The following is a 23243-nucleotide window of genomic DNA, read 5'->3' on the forward strand; positions in this document are numbered from 1 at the left end:
TTGTTTTAATATGTTAGTTTAGTTGCAGTTAATCTTAATATAACAAAACAAACTTTGTGTTTTACAGTCAGCTACAACTAGAGCGCTGTTTGCTTCTTGTGGATCGCACCTCGACCCCTAGCCGGACCACTGAGTCACGAGACCGATTCTTTGTTTGACCAGATCGCGGCGAGTGTTACCTCAGTTACCAGGTCATACCTGTGATGTAGCTGTGGACATGTGCTCCCTCACTTCATGTTTATTCAAGTAACATAAAACCATATATCTTTCAATGGCTTCGAAAGACTCGTGTGGTAGAATTTGAATACTCTTGGAAAATAAAACTTATTTTTTCTTTTTGTTTCTTTTCTTTGTGCTGTTGCACGATTTTAATCAAACTTTAATCATTTTTATTCATTTTCACTAGACTTTGGTCAGAAATTAACAGACCAACGAGGCAATTAAACAATATTGAATAATCAAAATGTACATGTTGGGATAAAAGCATCTGATATACAAGCCTCTGTGAAAAATAACCTTAAAAAGTTGTTTTATAAAGATGGTAAATAATGTCTTCACGCCGCTTGTTCTGAAATAATGTTTTGTTAATCTCTTTGTTTTATTAGCAAAATTATCAAATAAATAGCTAGGTTTTCAAACATTTATAAGCTGTTACCAACTGATGGAAATTGAAATAGTGTACAGAATAACTGAATGATTTTTTTAAATTTTATTTTTTTAACAATTAGGAGAAATCATGAATGATAAAAAAGGTAAATGATATTGTATTTTCAGTTCCTGATAATGACATTTTTCTAATTTAGGAACATTGAATTAAACCTTCCTTTTATCATTAGACATGGCTTGACATAGTTTGTGTGGTAAGTGTTAGAACTGATTTTAGGTATAGATCAAAATATGTTCTGTTCCTTGAACAAAGAAAAATTACATTTATTCAGAGCCTTACCGTAGATTACAGTGGGAAGAGAGAGTTATCCAGTTGAAATCTGCAACTTGTGTTGTTTACAGTACTATTTTCCAGAGTTGTTTTGTAGAATAGCGAATTAACACTCGTTTCAGTGATTGAAAACTTTGAATACCAAACCTAAATGAACCTTACAAGTAAAATTTAGGTCTACAGTGTTTCTGTATTATTTATGTTTTATTTTTTCAGATAACAATTGATTGTTTACAGAAATTTAATTGAAAATAAGTTTTTAGTTTCATCCAATCAACTGTGTTGTATGTATTTGTTGTTCCTGTGTTAAAGAGCTTTTGTTAAAGTTAGAAAAGTATCGATGAAATATTTTAAAATTCCAACGTGTATTATACTCCTTTTTTTGTTTAAATTTCAGTGATACAGTATATGAACGACCTATAGTTGCACCTGGCTGTTTGGCTAACAAGTCCACTGATTTAGCTTCAACAATGCTGAATAAACTTGTCACTACTAAACAGAAGGTAAACTTATAACATTTTTAGACTTAATAATAGGAATTATTGGTCATGGAAAATTTACTTAGTGGAATAATTCTCTGTACAATTTTTTTAATATAATAACATGCAAGTTCAAGGACTGATAGTTTCTGTGCCATTATGCTTATTGTTATCCTCATGTGACTAATTAAACTAGTCTTGTATGAAAGATGATCCATCAGGATGCCAGTTTGTAATGTCTTTTCCTTCAAAAGTAGTATTTTAAATAAATAATATATTTATATAGCCTGTACAAAATTGGTTGTACGTCTTGAGTAAAAGGTTTGTATTTGACAAGTACGCGTGCGAGTGTGAGCACACACACACACACACGTATATATACCAATCTGTTAAAATTTTTGTAGGAGTGTTTAATGGAGATGAATCGTTGTGTAGTCGAAGTGGCAACCAGAGAAGGTATTCCTGTTGATTTGTCTGAAGAAAAACTGACAGTTGATCAACTGAATGACACAGTGTGTGCTTTTAGGTTAGTGAGAAATTAATATAAGATGGAAAATTGTGTAAAAGAAAAGGACGTGACTTAATAAATCAAGCTGTAAGTACAATATAATGTACAGAGTATTTCTGTTCCTGATATGTCCCCAATTTTATAATATAAGTACTTAAACTAGATGAATGAAAATAATAGAAACATTCCTTATGTTGATATTTGTTAACACAGTTTCTAGTTGCTTAATTTTAGATAAAATGTATCAATAATGTGTGAATTTATTATGAGAGGGAATAACACAGATCTCTGTTTATTTACTTTCTTGTGTTTCGTTTATCTGATGAACTTAAATACATATCCAATTAAAGCTTAAAAGGTTTATTACAGTTATCAAAATAAGTCTAAGTTACCTTCTTGATATACTCTTAAAATTTATTTTAAAGATGTAGTAAATCTTGTGAGAAGTCCAGATTTATAATTTGTTTTTATATGATTACAAATGATTTTGAATTTGTTGATTTAGGAGTCATCCAGAAGCAGTGATAACACACTCGGAGATCTTGCAGCAAGCTCTAGCAGTAACACAAGCTTTAAATCACCCAAAGAATTCACAGATGGAAGAATTATTAAGCACAGAAAAACTTCTCATACAAAACACTACAATTTCTGGAGAAGGACCTACAACAAACCTTCTTCGACTTATAGAAAACAGGAGAGAAAAGTGAGCATATGTTGTCTCTCTTATTCTTATATGTTTCAGGACTTATTTCATTGTGAACTACGCATATATCAAGCAAGTGAAATAACAGTTGCTGATTGAACTAAAGTATCAACAAAAGGCAGTGTTATTAGTGGTTTTATTTACTAGTTGGTTAGTAGAAAATGTAAGTTGAAGGAAGTGATGGCTTGAGTAGTTACAGTGGAGCACCGTTAAGCCATGGTATTTGGGGTCAACCTGCTTAACCGTGGGCTTAAGTGGTCCAAGAGCTTAAACCTTTATTAACTGGCAGTTAAACAATAAGAAAAAACAAATAAAATACATTTGAAACCATTTTATTTCACATTTTTTAGAAACATAACAAATATAAACAAAAAGTTAGTTTCATGCTTAGTTTTGCATTTGAAATTCTTACTAATATATACGAAACCACATTAAATTTGTATTCACTTTTTACATTATTATCACAAAAATTTTATTCAGTTTATTCATTTTAAAAATTACAAATACAGATAATATAGTTCAAATACAGTTTATTTCTTGGTAAAGTATGACGTTATTGTTGCTTGCTTCTTGCTCATTGTTGCCCTCTTCTTGGCTTCTCTAATCATGGACTTTAGTTGTAGTGCTTGTCTCCCCTCACACTCGTAGTACTCTAGGGCTACCTCAAGTTCTCTGACAGCTTCATCTGCAGTTCTTGTTGGAGGTCCTGGCTCATGGTCTCTTCTGCTAAAATTGAGGAAGCTACTGGTACATCATCAATGGAGAACCACGCTGACAGAATTTCTTGGACGGAACAGTTGAGTGGACAGCTTTCATTAACTTCTGCTCTGCTTCTTTCACTTCTGCTGGGGTGAAACCAAGGAATTCTTCTTCATCATCATCTGAGTCTTCTTCTCTGTTGCCTTCAGTGAATGGACCCCCCAGGGCCTTGTTCCAACACTTCAGGATCGATTCTGCCTTTACTGCTTGCCATGCTGTCTCTGATAAATAGAGCGCTTGCTTAACCCATACCTTCTTGAGAAACTCGGGAACACTCTTGTCTTCTTCTACCATGGACTTGATTAACTTTTTTCTGTAATTGGACTTAAAAGCTGAAATAATTCCTTGATCTAGGGGCTGGATCTTAGATGTTGTGTTCTTGGGCAGATAGTAGATGAAAATCTTCCCATCTCTGGACCTCAACGCCTCTGCAGGCGTGGACTGGACAGTTATCTAGGAGTAGGCAGGCTCTAGGTTCTAGTCCCTTGTTCCTCAGGTGTTTCCGGACATCAGGGACAAACGTCTTGTGAAACCAGTTTTCAAAGATCGCACCTGTCATCCAGGCGTTCTGGCTGTGGGTGTAGTCTACTGGCAGTGTTGACATGTTTACTTTATGGAAGCACTTGGGTGACCTGTACTTCCGATGCAGAGTGGTGTCAGCTTGTGCAGATCAGTCCAGTTACAGCAGAACAACATGGTCACCCTGTCCTTGATTTGTTTGTAGCCTTCTTTGCTGTTCTTGTCTTTCTTCATAGCTAAAGTTCTATCTGGCAAAATTCTATAGTAAATACCTGATTCATCTGCATTATAGATCTGCTCCTCAACAAGTTGCTGTTCTTCAACGAATTCTTGGAACTTAGGTGTGAACTCTTCTGCTGCTACAGTGTCTGCTGACTTGATCTCGCCGTTGATTTTACTTGCAATATGCCGTGTTGCTGCTTCCACCTTCTTAACCAACAACTTGAAACAGTAAAATCTGGATCTGCATTAGAGCCATAAAGTTCCTTGTGTAGTTTCTCTGCTTGTACTTGAATAACCGGTCCAGATCTGGGAATTCCATTGTTTCTGGCTTCACAAAATCCATTGAATGTTGCCTTGTTTAACTCAGGATCTTGTGCTGTTCTAGCTCTCTTGTGTTTCAAACCACCCTCATCAAGTTCATCAAGAAATGCTCTTAATTTATTCTCATCTTTAATCCACCCACAAATGTAGACTCAGGTATGCCTAACTCTCTACTAACTTTAGCACGAGTTTTGTCATTTCAGATTCTTTCTATGACATTCAGCTTTTGCTGAACGCCATAATGATGCATGTTTACGCTTTGGTACTCATGGGGTAGGAATTTGTCAATATGATATGCTCACTATTAATTCAGAAACTGAAGTGATTTCTATTGGGTTTGTGGCGAATATTTATACAATTCCATAAAAATATCTGATTATCGAATTAAAAATAATACTTTAATTACTGATCACTTTTTTCACGGATTTACCGCAGATTAACTTTAATGTATGGAGAGGTGTGATTCGGTAACAATGGCGGCCTCCATAAAGCTGACATAGAGAGCGGATAAGGTAGATTAACGGTCGATTTCTATTGTAATATATTTTATTTATTTCCCAAATTAAAGCAAATCCTTTTTAAATATCCCCTTGAAGTTATAAAGCCAGGATTAAATTCGTAAGCTGCGTTTTACACGCTTAAATTAGCGGTGAGTCAGCGATAATCCTCTCACATTTGTCATGTCAGTGTCAACAACAAGGGGAGTGTGAGAAACTTTAAAAGCCAGGTAGTAGATTTAATACATCAAAATTTTGGGACAAGACTTGCTACAGCAGCTTAAGCTATTTTATGGTTTACTGGTCCCATGCTTAATGGCTCCACTGTGTTAAGGCATCTAAAGCTTTTATGGTTCTGGATACACAGTTTTAGTTCTATATTTTCAAAATTTTCCTCTTTCTGTGTAGTATTAATTATAATTGTTTGAAGCCAACTTGAGCTATTTACTCATAAATTCACCTTTTTTTGTAAATAAAAATAATCTTAAATCTTGCTATGTTATTACCATTTACACATTTGGAAATATTGGAATTCATTTTGATGTCCTTTATTAGACACCAAAAAAATACAACTCACTGAAATTTGGGTGTTTGTTTTGGGCTTTTTTCTTGTCTGTAGCAGAAATTAAATATTGAGACCTTGGCAATTGTTTTGTTTTTCAATACAAGATTGTTATTATTACCTGTAACCAGTGTGAGAATAAGATAATAAACAGTTTACAAACTAAATTAACCTTTCATCTATCAGATAAAAAACAAAAGATATATTAAGCTACAATATCAAGGATATCTTAAACAGTATACAAGCTACAATATAAAGGACATGCTAAATGGTATACAAGCTACAATATAAAGGGCATGCTAAATGGTATACAAGCTACAATATAAAGGGCATGCTAAATGGTATACAAGCTACAATATAAAGGGCATGCTACATGGTATGCAAGTTGCAATGTATGATTGGCAATGATTAATTCTGTAACCAAACCCTATAATAACAACAAGACTACATTCAGAACCTTACCTGAAGTATTTGAAGGTTAAAAAGTAAAACAAAAACAAACCTTTCAGTATGTTAGAGAAATGTATACAAAAAAAAAAAAATCAAAACCAAAAAGTACTAGCTGGTAGGTGAAAGCAGATCAAAAATAAAAACAAAGAGATGGAAACAGGGTTTTGTAAGCTAGGACTGTTCTTTTACCCAAAGCATAGTTTCATAGGATGGCCCTGAGTATGAAATTTTAGCTCATAGTTCTATGTGCTGAGTAGTTTGAGATCTTGTTACAGCCATGGCCATTGAGTATTCCCTCTTGTTTTTGTTCTTTTTACTCTCCTTGCATTTGTTTGTTTGTTTAGTTTTTGCTGTTGTTTTAAGTTTTTGAGTTTCTATATGTATTAAAATTGCATCAACTTCTTTGTGGCTAGTCCATGTAGGAGCGTAAAATGTAAGTCACTTATGTAGGAGTGTAAAATACAAGTCACTTGCCTAAAGGAGATGGAGAATCTCAGAGTTAGGTTTTGTGGTGCATTGTTTGTTGTTGTTAAAGAGGAAACAACTTGATTTATTTCACAAAATGAAAGGAAGTTGACCATCTCAATAAACATTACACTTGTAGGTCTTTGACGTTAGAAGATGTTGTTATCTTGATGGCCCAGTTGTTTGCTCTGTGTGGGGAAAATGTCATAGGAGATGATAAACAAAAAACTAAGTTGCAGGTAAGTCTGATGTTTCTGGAAGAATGTACACTAAGTTTCTTAAATAGATTTAATAGAATTATCTTAAGTTTCTTAAGTAGGTTTAATGGAACTGAGCTGTGATAATTTAAGTTAAAGAACAGTAATATGTTAAATAGTGTAAAAAATGCAAGAGTCTGAATCTAATTGGTATTTTAATGAATAACTTTAAGCATTTTATAGTAAAATTGTTGGATGTTTGAGAGCAGCAGTGTACACTATTACTTTAAGTGTTAGTATGAACTGCAAAATAAATTAATAGAAAAAAATTCAGGTTATTTCAGGAATTTCAGATTACAAACATCTTGTCCATGATCCATTGTGGTTGGCTTTAATTACTGTCTCTTTTTTTGTTTCTTTGTTTTATTTATTAGTAGCTTAATAATCTTGGATGTCATGTGACTTTGAAATCTACATGTTTGTTCTTGTAGGCTTCAAGTTAGGTATGTTCTCAGAGGTTCTGATTTTGTAAAATCTTTATGAATAATATTAATTTGTTTCAAGTTTTTGGCTAACAGTTTTTAACAAGTAATGATGTAATTCTTGTTTGTGAAGGTTTATGTGAATAGCTTGTGCTTAGAAATGTGTCCTAATCTCATTTGATGTTACATTTTGATGTAAAAATTAGAGGTTGGGATTACAGCTCGAAACACTAAAAGCTGTAAAAAGAAACCTTCACCTGCTGGATAAAACATTATCCTCTTTGAATCATTTGTCTAATTACAAAATGTTACATTTTTGTGAATTATTAATAGGAAGACCTTATAGTACGGGTGTTTATTATTTGACGAGAAATGAACTCTAAACTTGTAAATATACATAAAAATTAACATATATTGAGAAACGTATATATATTGATTAAAACAAGATAGGCGTAACTTGTATTGAGAAATATGAATGCACATGTTCAGATAGATACTGGTTATTTCTTATACCAGTCATTCTCAAATTCGAGTAAAATTACATAAATAACATCAACAAATTATAAACCTATTATAATAAAAATATTTATTGTTCAAAAAGTAAAATCATTATTGAGAATTACAAACATGTTAGAAGGCATCACTTTTTAATGTTCAAACATGTCGGAGGACATCACTTTTTAATGTTCAAATATGTCTGAGGACATCACTTTTTAATGTTCAAACATGTCGGAGGACATCACTTTTTAATGTTCAAACATGTTAGAAGGCATCACTTTTTAATGTTCAAACATGTTAGAAGGCATCACTTTTTAATGTTCAAACATGTTAGAAGGCATCACTTTTTAATGTTCAAACATGTCGGAGGACATCACTTTTTAATGTTCAAACATGTCGGAGGACATCACTTTTTAATGTTCAAACATGTCGGAGGACATCACTTTTTAATGTTCAAACATGTCGGAGGACATCACTTTTTAATGTTCAAATATGTCTGAGGTCATCACTTTTTGATGTTCAAACATGTCCAAGGTCATCACTTTTAGATGTTCAAACATGTCGGAGGACATCACTTTTTAATGTTCAAACATGTTAGAAGGCATCACTTTTTAATGTTCAAACATGTCGGAGGACATCACTTTTTAATGTTCAAACATGTCGGAGGACATCACTTTTTAATGTTCAAACATGTTAGAAGGCATCACTTTTTAATGTTCAAACATGTTAGAAGGCATCACTTTTTAATGTTCAAACATGTCGGAGGACATCACTTTTTAATGTTCAAACATGTCGGAGGACATCACTTTTTAATGTTCAAACATGTCGGAGGACATCACTTTTTAATGTTCAAACATGTCGGAGGTCATCACTTTTAATGTTCAAAACATCTGTTCGAGAGACTTTCATTGACTGGGGTCCAAAGTGTTTGCCAACTTGGCTACCAAGTTTAATAATCTGTTCACTTTACTTTTTATAAAAATGGATTGTTTTATTTTGTTTATAAAAGAGAATTACACCAACGCATTTCCACACATGAATTTATACATAAGGAAATCTGTACTAACACGGTAACAATATATACATGCAGTACATACAGAAGTGGATTTACTTGAAAGTAATTTTGATTTTTAAAACAGTTCTATTGCTGGTATAAGATAAATTTATATTTAAACATTTACTGCATATTTAACTTGTTGTTATCTCTAACACAGCACAGAGTGCATAAATCAGCTAATAAAAAATAATCAAATAAGTAGAGGTAACAACACTGACAACATCAGTAACACAGTCGACAATAATTTAACGTAGTTGACAGTTCGGTTAAAGAATAAGCATTTGCATTTGTTGACATAAATAAGAAATAATTTCTTCACAACTGACCAGGTATACAAAAGTGATCCAACGTATAATTGGATTTTGGAAGATGATGAAAAAATTAAAACAAACAAAATAATACAGTGCACTATACGTTACATAGTTGAAAATTTTGTTTGTATAATCATAGCATTGTAGTATCTCTTTATCTCTATTTTATCAATTACCTTTCATGTAATCAAATTAATACAAGTTTCTTTTGTTTAATTTGGAACATGTCAGGTGTGAAAATTATTTAATATCCTATCTTTATTATGTAAAGAAAAGTAATACAGTTGACAAAACGTCTCATTAGTTTAAAATTAAACATTTAAATTAAATACCATCTTGGCCTTCATCACGTTAAAGTGTAACCTTGATTATCCATATCAAATTTTAAAATGTCTTTCAAAAGTGTTAATGGTATTTTGACATATGCTTCAGTATATCTTCCCATATTTTGACATCAACTTCACAATGACGACTTCCCACACACCGTGGTGTGGGAATTACGGTAAGAACATTTTTGTATGCACACCAGCACACATCCTCAATAGGACTGGGTCAGTAAAATCTGTTGCGTCTAATTTTGTGCGTACATTTAACGGTCACATCTTCATCAAAATCCAGGACTATTCATGGGTATGGCATACCATCATATGACACAACAACATGTTTGCCCAACAATGTTTCTCCATCCACTTCTTTTTCCAGTATTCCATATTGAATTAAGGATTTTGCATGTTCCTTGACCTGTCTTTGTTGTTGCTGTTGTCTGCTGCTTCTGGTCTGTTTCTTGCCTTCTCTCGTCGCTGGTCTGTTTCCTGTCTTTTCTTATTCTTATATAACACACAACAAGCACCATTCTTGTTTTTTATTGACACATTTTTATTTTTGTGCCATAACACAATTAACTGAAAGGTAATACAATAAATTTTGTCAACAATGCTACTAAATCTGTAAACTCTGACTATTTAAGGTAACATAGCTGACCATAAGAGGATTGACATATTTATTGTTAATATGACTACACATACACACACCATTCCTATTGTTGCTCAACCACATGTGCAACTTTATCAGGATCTTCAGCAAAATGCCTCATTGAAAATTATATTTACAAGCTCTATTCTTTCAACACCTCACGATGGTAACAATGTTGACTTGAATTTGTGAAATATACCAACCTCAAAGTGAATTCTTGCACGATTCTTTGAATGAACGCTTGGCTGTCAGTTGAGGGTCCCGTCAAAATGTCTAGCATTGACATTAACAATGCCACCTACTGAATGGGGACCACTAACTTGTTCCTGTAATTTATGTTCAGGTGTCTTTCCTCACAGTAACATAGTTGACACATAAACTAGGGACGTAACTTATAATGATATATTTAAAAACAGCTAGTGTGGGTGGAGAAAACACTAGCAGAGAGTGAACAACGTTTCGACCTTTCTTTCTTTGTGAACCTGACGATGACCGAAGAAGGTTGAAACATTGTTTGCTCCTCTATTAGTGTTTTCTCTACCCACAGCAGCCATTTTTACATATATAATTTTCTCTACAAGTGGGTTTTTTCGTCATCACGGGTAACTTCTAATGGTTATATAAAAAAATACAGTTGTGCTTTTGAATATCTTTTTTGCTGCTTTTTAATAAAAACAATATATATAAACAAAAAATTAAAACATCTTAGTTTTAAAACTTGTGCCAAATCTTTATTAGCCAGCAATGCCAACTGTTAAAGGAAAATATGACGACGGACAGTCTCAAATATCAAATTATTGATATATAAAATTAATTCCTTCATAGTCAACAAACTTTACTAGTGAAAATACTTTTTTTTACAGTTGTATCTAGTATCATATTTTACAGATAAAATATACATCAGAAACAGAATTTTTGTAACAATTTTTCATTTATGAGCTTCAGGACATAAATGATACCCTAATTTGAGAATGACCGATACGTTAATTTGTTTTACCTTTTTGTCCAAAAATTGTTAATAGTGCTCGTCAGATAGGTTTAAATTTGTGAAGGTTTTATTATTTTTGACATTCTTTGAGTTAATGGTGTGAGTATATATATATATATATAAACAAAATACAGGTTATGGAAAATTTAATCTAAATATGTATATCTCATAGGCAGCATTTGTAGAAGCAATATTTCATGATGCTGAGGAGGAATTACCAGAGTTCCTCAGAGAACTAGGTATGTAAACATTGATTAATGGAAAATATTAAAAATTGAAAGAAAGATGCAAGTGTGAAATATGCATTTGAAAAACACGTATTTCCTTGAATTTGACTTGAAAGTTTCTGATGTCCATGTGGATATGAAAAATGTATATAAATGTAAGTAAATAGATTTAAAAAGACTGACTCTCTCAGATATACATCTTAACACTGAAATATTTGTAAATGTATTTGAAAGATCATGACCTTAAATTTTTATACAGAATGAAAAAAGGTTTTCAAGAATTATATCATAGGATTTTTTGTATTACTTCTTGTTTGATGTTATGTTTTTAGATAACAGTTAACAAGTATTTTTTTATTGAATTGTTAAATAACTTTGTACCTAAAACGCTTTTGAAAGTTAATGTAGTTTAATGGCAATTTCAATAAATTTTACAGGTGATGAAAACATGATTTTTGTTGAATGTAAATTAGTATATTTATTAATAGTTACTTCCTATTAGAATTAACTGTGTACTTAGAGTGAGAATACAAATCAATCAGGCAGGTGTTACAACTAATTAAATGTACTGTTTGTACATTTCTACTTGCATAGATTAGACATTTTTCATCAGCTCACTGTTAACTTTATTTGTGAATGTAATTAGTAGACTGATGAAATACAATACTCCTAACTTTGTAAATATCTAAAACCTTTTTTTAAAATTTTAATTAAGCTGCCAGAAAGTTCTATTACTCATTAAGGAATGTTTCCTGTGTATAATAATGTTATTAAAAAATCAAAATTCCATAAACTTGTTAACCAAATTTATTCCAGAAGGGAAACCATTTTCTAAGAATGCTACCGGACCCAGTTTTACCTTAGTTTATTTATTTGTCATCACACGTTTTAAGAGTTGAATAAACCAGCTAAGACTATTGAAGACATAGTTGTGATAGTTGGCTAAAGAATTTTATCGTTTGTGATATATAGGTGGTTTCTAAAGAAAATATTTTGGATCTTAAAATATATAAACAGATGCATAACATAATTATGTAGGTGACAGTACCTATTAGCAATGGCCAGGCTGTTTTCATGGTTAATGTTCCAGGCTGTAGATGAAAAACTTCAAGGTTCATGCTAAAATATATTGGTATGGAAACATTATAACTGTTACAGCCATTCTCATTAGTTTTTTACCATTAACCATGTAAAAGAAGGAAGCTGTTGATTGGATGCACTCTTTCTAATCAGCAGTTTTGAAATTGTGGAGAGTTACACCTGAACTTTGAGGACCTCTAACCTGGCTCTTAAGGTCATGTGTCATTTTGGGATGGTGCTGTAAAACGTTTCAAAACACGTAGTATGTGTGTGAGAATATTTGTATTTTTTAATCTGTTCACTAAGTCATACTTGTAGTTTATTATAATTTCAAGACTTGAATCAGTCTCATTTTTAGAATCGCATTTAAAATAGTCGTTTTGTTTTTAAAAATTGCATTTTTTAACAAAGTGCAGTCACTTTGAAAATACAGATCTCTGGCTTTCTTTGTACTGATTGAGATCTGTGTAATAGAACTAATATAAGAAAATCTGATTATTATAGTAGCCTATCAAATGGCCACCTATCTGCTAGGGTAGGGCAACAAATTAAATTTTTAATTCAAAAATCAAGTTTTTACAAGAAGGAACAAGTGGTGCTTGGTCAGGACTTTGTAACTAACAACCACAAGTAATAAATATTCAAAGAAGCAACGTTGTAAGATCACACAATATAAAATTAAAAGAAAATAATAATGAATTTGTCAGTCAAATAGCAAGAAGACAAAAAATGCTTAATATTATTATTACCAACAACAACCCAGCTAATATCTGCAATAATCTATTTATATTAATAAACAACGTATTTCCTACATATCTTGTCTCAACCCTGCCTCCACTCTCTCGTAACTTCTGATTCGTTTATTATACAGCGGAAGGCACGCAAGGAACCATTTAAGGCAAATAAAAATACAGTTTAACCAACCAGCAAGAGAAAAACAATATCTAAATCAAAAATCGCAACTGGAGATAAATTATGAATTGTGTCTTATAGTTTGTTCGTTTGTTTGTTTTTGAATTTCGCACAAAGCTACTTGAGGGCTATCTGCGCTAGCCGTCCCTAATTTAGCAGTGTAAGACTAGAGGGAAGGCAGCTAGTCATCACCACCCACTGTTAACTGTTGAGCTACTCTTTTACCAGCGAATAGTGGGATTGACCATCACATTATTACGCCCCCACGGCTGAAAGGGCGAGCATGTTTGGCATGACGGGAGTGCGAACCCGCGACCCTCAGATTACGAGTCACACGCCTTAACATGCTTGGCAATGCCGGGCCATGTCTTATAGAACTATGAGTTTAGTTTTGCTTAGATTTAATCTGTTATTTCTTACCATACTCTTTGTCACATTTAACTCAACATGTACATGAAATGTTTCTTGCCAGTTGGTGAGACAGTCCAGGAGACCAGTGTTATCTCTGCTGTAAAGGTCATGTTTGAGAAACTTCACCTAATTGGGAGGGCAAGACAAGATCTGAAGAAGTACAGGTGGGCATCTTGGATCTGATTTATAGGAACGTAAATGACTGCAGTGTCTTCACAGTAAGCAGATGAGTACTTTGTAGAATGGACAGCACGTGCCTGTCGTGGAGGATGAGTGCTGTTGCCGTCCATTCTACAAAGTTTCATCATGAATACTCTGCCAAAACAGTCTATCAAAGAAAAACAAATGAGACGTTTATAGCAAGTAAAGTGAATTTATATTTCAAAGTTTAAATTACAGATATTCCAAAACTTTACATAAATATTAAAAACATTTCTTGTAGTTTTAAAATTAGTTTCTTTTTTTTTTCATTAATCTGTTTGCCACAAAAGATGAGATGCGTTTTATTTACGTGGCCAAACTGACCATAGGAAATAAATATAAATATATATATATTAAATTTTAAACTTTCATAGTGTGAAAACTTGTACAGTTAGACTTTTTGTATTATAGAAATATCAAATTAAATTTTTATTTACCGATTTCATTTACTTGTAAGATTACATTTTAGTAAATGATATACCAGTAAAAGAAATTTGGAGAATAATAATTCTGTTTTGAGAAAATATTCCTGTCAAATAAGAACTTTTGATATTTTAAAATCATACTTTAGCTAGATTTTTATCACATACAAAAGTACAGTTATTCTCTAAATCTGATTTATGTATCACTTGATAAAAAAAAAATTTCAGTCGTTTCTAATTGTGATGTACATATTTATAGAAGGCTTAGCTCAGTTTTTCAACAATATATAGGTCTGTTTTGCACAAGGCAGGAGAGCTGGAAGCAGCAGTCTATATTCCATTGTTAAGGCAGTTAATAGATGATGTTTTCAACCCTATAGTTTCTGAACTCCCTGATGTTGAGTTTTTATCAAAGGGTTTGACTGATATGTTAAAGTCAGGATTCAGGTGAGTTTCTCCATGACGTTAAGTTGTTATCGAGGAGTTTGATTAACATGTTAAAATCATGATTCAGGTGAGTTTCTCCATGATGTTAAGTTGTTATCGAGGAGTTTGATTAACATGTTAAAATCATGATTCAGGTGAGTTTCTCCATGATGTTAAGTTGTTATCGAGGAGTTTGGTTAACATGTTAAAATCATGATTCAGGTGAGTTTCTCCATGATGTTGTTATCGAGGAGTTTGATTAACATGTTAAAATCATGATTCAGGTGAATTACTCCTTGATATTAAGCTGTTATCACGGGGTATGGCTAACATGTTAAAATCATGATTCAGGTGAGTTTCTCCATGATGTTAAGTTGTTATCGAGGAGCTTGACTAACAATGTTAAAATCATGATTCAGGTGAGTTTCTCCATGATGTTAAGTTGTTATCGAGGAGTTTGATTAACATGTTAAAATCATGATTCAGGTGAATTACTCCTTGATATTAAGCTGTTATCACGGGGTATGACTAACATGTTAAAATCATGATTCAGGTGAGTTTCTCCATGATGTTAAGTTGTTATCGAGGAGTTTGATTAACATGTTAAAATCAGAATTTATATAATTTAGTGAGTTGGGCATGTTAATGGCAAATGAGTTTTAATTATAATAAATGTGGGATAATACATGTGGGTTATTATAATTTGGATGGGAATAACCTTAACAGTGTCATAAAAGGAAATGATGTTGGTGTAATAGTTGATCAAGTCCCTAAGTCATCCAAGCAGCGTGTTGTTGCTAGTGGTAGGGTAAATATAACTTTAGGTTGTATCTACAGAAATATTGAATACAAGTCTACAAAGTTTGTAATTTTGTTGTGAAGGTCACTGGTTAGGCCACACTTGGAGTATTGTGTTCAGTCTTTGGTCATCCTAGGAAAGACATTTGAATTGTTGGATAAGGTTTAGAGTTAAGGCATTACAAACATCCTTGATATTTGATGTATGTGAGAGTGCATTGTGATTTCCCTCTGTACAAGTCTTGTCAAATATGTAATATAATGAAGAAACTGAATGATAAACCAATACGTTGCTATTCATAACTATCTTTAGATCTTAAAAATTGCTATGTTTTTAAATGTTATGGAATTTATGTGTAATCCAGTCTCTGCTTTAAAACTTGTTGCTACTTTTGTGTTGTTAGATCGTGTTTTGTCACTTCAACACATCATATGGAATTACAACGTAACTTGGAAGAGGCTTGTCAGTGAACAACATGTGAGATTAATCAGCCATAAAACTAATTGACAAACAAAATACATTAAATCTGGAAGATTGAAAAGACAAAAAGAACTAGACTTTATAGATACCGGTTCTGGCTTTCTCTAGATATCCATAAGAGTACACAAAAGGTTACTATAGAAACCAAACTGCTATGCTTTCAGAAAAATAAGAGTAACATGTCTTAATTTTTTTCTTTTATATACAAACAAAAAAACGCACATCAGAATCATTTCGACACAGTAATTCATACACAGTTATTGGCCTATAGGACAATGAAACGTGCACGCTTTTTTAATATAAATCATTTTTATGTGGTTTTATTAAAAATAGTTGGTCTGTTTTAAATTGTACAAAATTAGTTCTTGATTGACTTAACTGTCAGAAGTTTTGGGGTTGTAAAAAGAAATAATGAAGTATTTTTAAAATACACTGATAATTATAGGAGTTTATTTGAATGGGAAGTAGTGTTACACTCTTCTGGAACACTATTTGATTTTTTGTTGTTTATTTTTGTTACCAGTTTATTTATGAATGTATCTAAGCACCAACCTCGAGATCATCCTGTTTTGATTGTGTTTGTTGTTGGAGGAGTCACAGCCGCAGAAGTCCGACAAATCAGAGAAATTGTAGCAAAGTATAGACCTTCTACAGAAGTAAGTATGTGTGAGAAAATAAACTTAAGTCGTTTTCTGTTTGTAATCCTTAGTCCCAGATTTTAAAAACAAATTCTGTAACCTACATAACAAGATATTGTGTGAGGTTTTGTTTCTATCAAATCAATTAATGTACAGCTATTGCATTGTATTTGCATCTCTGATACGAAATTTATAATGGCGAGTTAGGTTAACTGGTCATCACTAGATAGTTTTGTTTGGATGCCTTAATGGTGAGTTAGGTTAACTGGTCATCACTAGATAGTTTTGTTTGGATGCCTTAATGGTGAGTTAGGTTAACTGGTCACCACTAGATTGTTTTGTTTGGATGCCTTAATGGCGAGTTAGGTTAACTGGTCACCACTAGATAGTTTTGTTTGGATGCCTTAATGGCGAGTTAGGTTAACTGGTCATCACTAGATAGTTTTGTTTGGATGCCTTAATGGCGAGTTAGGTTAACTGGTCATCACTAGATAGTTTTGTTTGGATGCCTTAATGGTGAGTTAGGTTAACTGGTCATCACTAGATAGTTTTGTTTGGATGCCTTAATGGTGAGTTAGGTTAACTGGTCATCACTAGATAGTTTTGTTTGGATGCCTTAATGGCGAGTTTGGTTAACTGGTCATCACTAAATTGTTTTGTTTGGATGCCTTAATGGCGAGTTAGGTTAATTGGTCATCACTAGATAGTTTTGTTTGGATGCCTTAATGGCAAGTTTGGTTAACTGGTCATCACTAAATTGTTTTGTTTGGATGCCTTCAGAATCTTACAGGGTTGCTGATCATTTTCCTATATTTTATTTGTGAACAGTATTTCTAAACTTAAAGTACTGTTTTCAGTCGAAACATGGTACAGTTACTGTTGTAACTAGTTGAAGTACCATCTTCAGTCCACACGTGATAAAATTACTGTTGGTACTCCCTGTAACTAGTTAGTATTGTTGCTTTTATTGAACAGTTTTACTTGATACCAAAGGAAATGTTTTACTGTGTTAGAGCAATGTGAATAATATTTGACAATGATTTTTAGGCTTAGAATGATTAAAGACCAGTGTAAGAAATAGTGGACAATATTTTTTGGGGTTAACTCATATCTATATAAATAACAGTTGCATTTGTACATCTGGAACTTTTATTAAATATTTCTTGATAAAACACCACAAGTTTCACGTCATTAGAAAGACTTTTCTCTGATGAGGTTCCAGATTACATATTACTTTTCCATTGAGATTAACCTTGGGTGTTTTATGTTCCTTCAAATGTTTTAATACAAGTATGCTACAGAATGGCGCTGTTAAGACAGAATGGCAGAATGACTCTGTTAAGACACAATGGCAGAATGACTCTGTTAAGACACAATGGCAGAATGGCAGAATGACTGTTAAGACAGAATGGCAGAATGACCCTGTCAAGACAGAATGGCGCTGTTAAGACACAATGGCAGAATGGCGCTGTTAAGACACAATGGCAGAATGGCGCTGTTAAGACACAATGGCAGAATGGCGCTGTTAAGACACAATGGCAGAATGACGCTGTTAAGATACAATGGCAGAATGACTCTGTTAAGACACAATGGCAGAATGACAGAATGACTGTTAAGACAGAATGGCAGAATGACCCTGTCAAGACAGAATGGCGCTGTTAAGACATAATGGCAGAATGGCGCTGTTAAGACACAATGGCAGAATGACGCTGTTAAGACAGAATGGCGCTGTTAAACCACAATGGCAGAATGGCGCTGTTAAGACAGTGATTAACTTTGACCTTTTTCTTTCTTTTTTTTTCATTCACAATATATTTCATACAAATAACATTTCACATGTAACTTGATAATAATAATATTATACTACTACTGTATTATATGTAACTTGATAATAATAATATTATACTACTACTGTATTATATGTAACTTGATAATAATAATATACTACTACTGTATTATATGTAACTTGATAATAATAATATTATACTACTACTGTATTATATGTAACTTGATAATAATATTATACTACTACTGTATTATATGTAACTTGATAATAATATTATACTACTACTGTATTATATGTAACTTGATAATAATAATATTATACTACTACTGTATTATATGTAACTTGATAATAATAATATTATACTACTACTGTATTATATGTAACTTGATAATAATAATATTATACTACTACTGTATTATATGTAACTTGATTATAATAATATTATACTACTACTGTATTATATGTAACTTGATAATAATAATATTATACTACTACTGTATTATATGTAACTTGATTATAATAATATTATACTACTACTGTATTATATGTAACTTGATAATAATAATATTATACTACTACTGTATTATATGTAACTTGATAATAATAATATTATATATACTACTACTGTATTATATGTAACTTGATAATAATAATATTATACTACTACTGTATTATATGTAACTTGATAATAATAATATTATACTACTACTGTATTATATGTAACTTGATAATAATAATATTATACTACTACTGTATTATATGTAACTTGATAATAATAATATTATACTACTACTGTATTATATGTAACTTGATAAATAATAATATTATACTACTACTGTATTATATGTAACTTGATAATAATAATATATACTACTACTGTATTATATGTAACTTGATAATAATAATATATTACTACTACTGTATTATATGTAACTTGATAATAATAATATTATACTACTACTGTATTATATGTAACTTGATAATAATATTATACTACTACTGTATTATATGTAACTTGATAATAATAATATTATACTACTACTGTATTATATGTAACTTGATAATAATAATATTATACTACTACTGTATTATATGTAACTTGATAATAATAATATTATACTACTACTGTATTATATGTAACTTGATAATAATATTATACTACTACTGTATTATATGTAACTTGATAATAATATTATACTACTACTGTATTATATGTAACTTGATAATAATATTATACTACTACTGTATTATATGTAACTTGATATAATAATATTATACTACTACTGTATTATATGTAACTTGATAATAATAATATACTACTACTGTATTATATGTAACTTGATAATAATAATATATACTACTACTGTATTATATGTAACTTGATAATAATAATATACTACTACTGTATTATATGTAACTTGATAATAATAATATTATACTACTACTGTATTATATGTAACTTGATAATAATAATAATATTATACTACTACTGTATTATATGTAACTTGATAATAATAATATTATACTACTACTGTATTATATGTAACTTGATAATAATAATATTATACTACTACTGTATTATATGTAACTTGATAATAATAATAATATTATACTACTACTGTATTATATGTAACTTGATAATAATAATATTATACTACTACTGTATTATATGTAACTTGATAATAATAATATTTATACTACTACTGTATTATATGTAACTTGATAATAATAATATTATACTACTACTGTATTATATGTAACTTGATAATAATAATATTATACTACTACTGTATTATATGTAACTTGATATATAATAATATATATACTACTACTGTATTATATGTAACTTGATAATAATAATATTATACTACTACTGTATTATATGTAACTTGATAATAATAATATTATACTACTACTGTATTATATGTAACTTGATAATAATAATATTATACTACTACTGTATTATATGTAACTTGATAATAATAATATTATACTACTACTGTATTATATGTAACTTGATAATAATAATATTATACTACTACTGTATTATATGTAACTTGATAATAATAATATTATACTACTACTGTATTATATGTAACTTGATAATAATAATAATTATACTACTACTGTATTATATGTAACTTGATAATAATAATATTATACTACTACTGTATTATATGTAACTTGATAATAATAATATTATACTACTACTACTGTATTATATGTAACTTGATAATAATAATAATATTATACTACTACTGTATTATATGTAACTTGATAATAATAATAATATTATACTACTATATGTAACTTGTATAATAATATGTAACTACTACTGTATTATATGTAATAATATTATACTACTACTGTATTATATGTAACTTGATAATAATAATATACTACTACTGTATTATATGTAACTTGATAATAATAATATTATACTACTACTGTATTATATGTAACTTGATAATAATAATATTATACTACTACTACTGTATTATATGTAATATTATACTACTGTATTAATAACTATATAATATATATACTACTACTGTATTATATGTAACTTGATAATAATAATAATTATACTACTACTGTATTATATGTAACTTGATAATAATAATATTTATACTACTACTGTATTATATGTAACTTGATAATAATAATAATATTATACTACTACTGTATTATATGTAACTTGATAATAATAATAATTATACTACTACTGTATTATATGTAACTTGATAATAATAATATTATACTACTACTGTATTATATGTAACTTGATAATAATAATATTATACTACTACTGTATTATATGTAACTTGATAATAATAATATTATACTACTACTGTATTATATGTAACTTGATAATAATAATATTATACTACTACTGTATTATATGTAACTTGATAATAATAATATTATACTACTACTGTATTATATGTAACTTGATAATAATAATAATATATACTACTACTGTATTATATGTAACTTGATAATAATAATATTATACTACTACTGTATTATATGTAACTTGATAATAATAATATTATACTACTACTGTATTATATGTAACTTGATAATAATAATATATACTACTACTGTATTATATGTAACTTGATAATAATAATATTATACTACTACTGTATTATATGTAACTTGATAATAATAATATTATACTACTACTGTATTATATGTAACTTGATAATAATAATATTATACTACTACTGTATTATATGTAACTTGATAATAATAATAATATATACTACTACTGTATTATATGTAACTTGATAATAATAATATTATACTACTACTGTATTATATGTAACCTGATAATAATAATATTATACTACTACTGTATTATATGTAACTTGATAATAATAATAATATATACTACTACTGTATTATATGTAACTTGATAATAATAATATTATACTACTACTGTATTATATGTAACTTGATAATAATAATATTATACTACTACTGTATTATATGTAACTATGTAACTTGATAATAATAATATTATACTACTACTGTATTATATGTAACTGATAATAATTATACTACTACTGTATTATATGTAACTTGATAATAATATACTACTACTGTATTATATGTAACTTGATAATAATATACTACTACTGTATTATATGTAACTTGATAATAATATTATACTACTACTGTATTATATGTAACTTGATAATAATATACTACTACTGTATTATATACTACTACTTGTAACTATATAATATTATACTACTACTGTATTATATGTAACTTGATAATAATAATATACTACTACTGTATTATATGTAACTTGATAATAATAATTATACTACTACTGTATTATATGTAACTTGATAATAATAATATACTACTACTGTATTATATGTAACTTGATAATAATAATATTATACTACTACTGTATTATATGTAACTTGATAATAATAATATTATACTACTACTGTATTATATGTAACTTGATAATAATAATATACTACTACTGTATTATATGTAACTTGATAATAATAATATTATACTACTACTGTATTATATGTAACTTGATAATAATAATATTATACTACTACTGTATTATATGTAACTTGATAACAATAATATTATACTACTACTGTATTATATGTAACTTGATTATAATAATATTATACTACTACTGTATTATATGTAACTTGATAATAATAATATACTACTACTGTATTATATGTAACTTGATTATAATAATATTATACTACTACTGTATTATATGTAACTTGATAATAATAATATTATACTACTACTGTATTATATGTAACTTGATAATAATATATTATATACTACTACTGTATTATATGTAACTGTGATGATAATAATATTATACTACTACTGTATTATATGTAACTTGATAATAATAATATTATACTACTACTGTATTATATGTAACTTGATAATAATAATATTATACTACTACTGTATTATATGTAACTTGATAATAATAATATTATACTACTACTGTATTATATGTAACTTGATAATAATAATAATATTATATTACTACTGTATTATATGTAACTTGATAATAATATTATACTACTACTGTATTATATGTAACTTGATAATAATAATATTATACTACTACTGTATTATATGTAACTTGATAATAATAATATTATACTACTACTGTATTATATGTAACTTGATAATAATAATATTATACTACTACTGTATTATATGTAACTTGATAATAATAATATTATACTACTACTGTATTATATGTAACTTGATAATAATATTATACTACTACTGTATTATATGTAACTTGATAATAATATTATACTACTACTGTATTATATGTAACTTGATATTAATAATATTATACTACTACTGTATTATATGTAACTTGATAATAATATTATACTACTACTGTATTATATGTA

At 29.5% G+C, this 23243-nt stretch overlaps 1 protein-coding gene across 1 annotated transcript in view; it reads left to right on the forward strand.

The window, feature by feature from the left end:
• Positions 1 to 116: 116 nt before the first annotated feature.
• LOC143228838 (sec1 family domain-containing protein 2-like) overlaps positions 117 to 23243 on the forward strand; it is a 29768-nt gene continuing 6641 nt past the window's right edge. The window contains exons 1-9 of the mRNA XM_076460225.1: positions 117 to 246; positions 1335 to 1440; positions 1821 to 1942; positions 2430 to 2627; positions 6562 to 6661; positions 11100 to 11166; positions 13619 to 13721; positions 14472 to 14627; positions 16409 to 16541. Of these exons, the coding sequence (XP_076316340.1) occupies positions 218 to 246; positions 1335 to 1440; positions 1821 to 1942; positions 2430 to 2627; positions 6562 to 6661; positions 11100 to 11166; positions 13619 to 13721; positions 14472 to 14627; positions 16409 to 16541 (1014 nt within the window). The 5' untranslated portion in view covers positions 117 to 217. The remainder of the gene's footprint in view (positions 247 to 1334; positions 1441 to 1820; positions 1943 to 2429; positions 2628 to 6561; positions 6662 to 11099; positions 11167 to 13618; positions 13722 to 14471; positions 14628 to 16408; positions 16542 to 23243) is intronic.

The sequence above is a fragment of the Tachypleus tridentatus genome, chromosome 10 (assembly GCF_004210375.1).
Source record: "Tachypleus tridentatus isolate NWPU-2018 chromosome 10, ASM421037v1, whole genome shotgun sequence".
NCBI classification, from domain to species: Eukaryota; Metazoa; Arthropoda; class Merostomata; order Xiphosura; family Limulidae; genus Tachypleus; species Tachypleus tridentatus.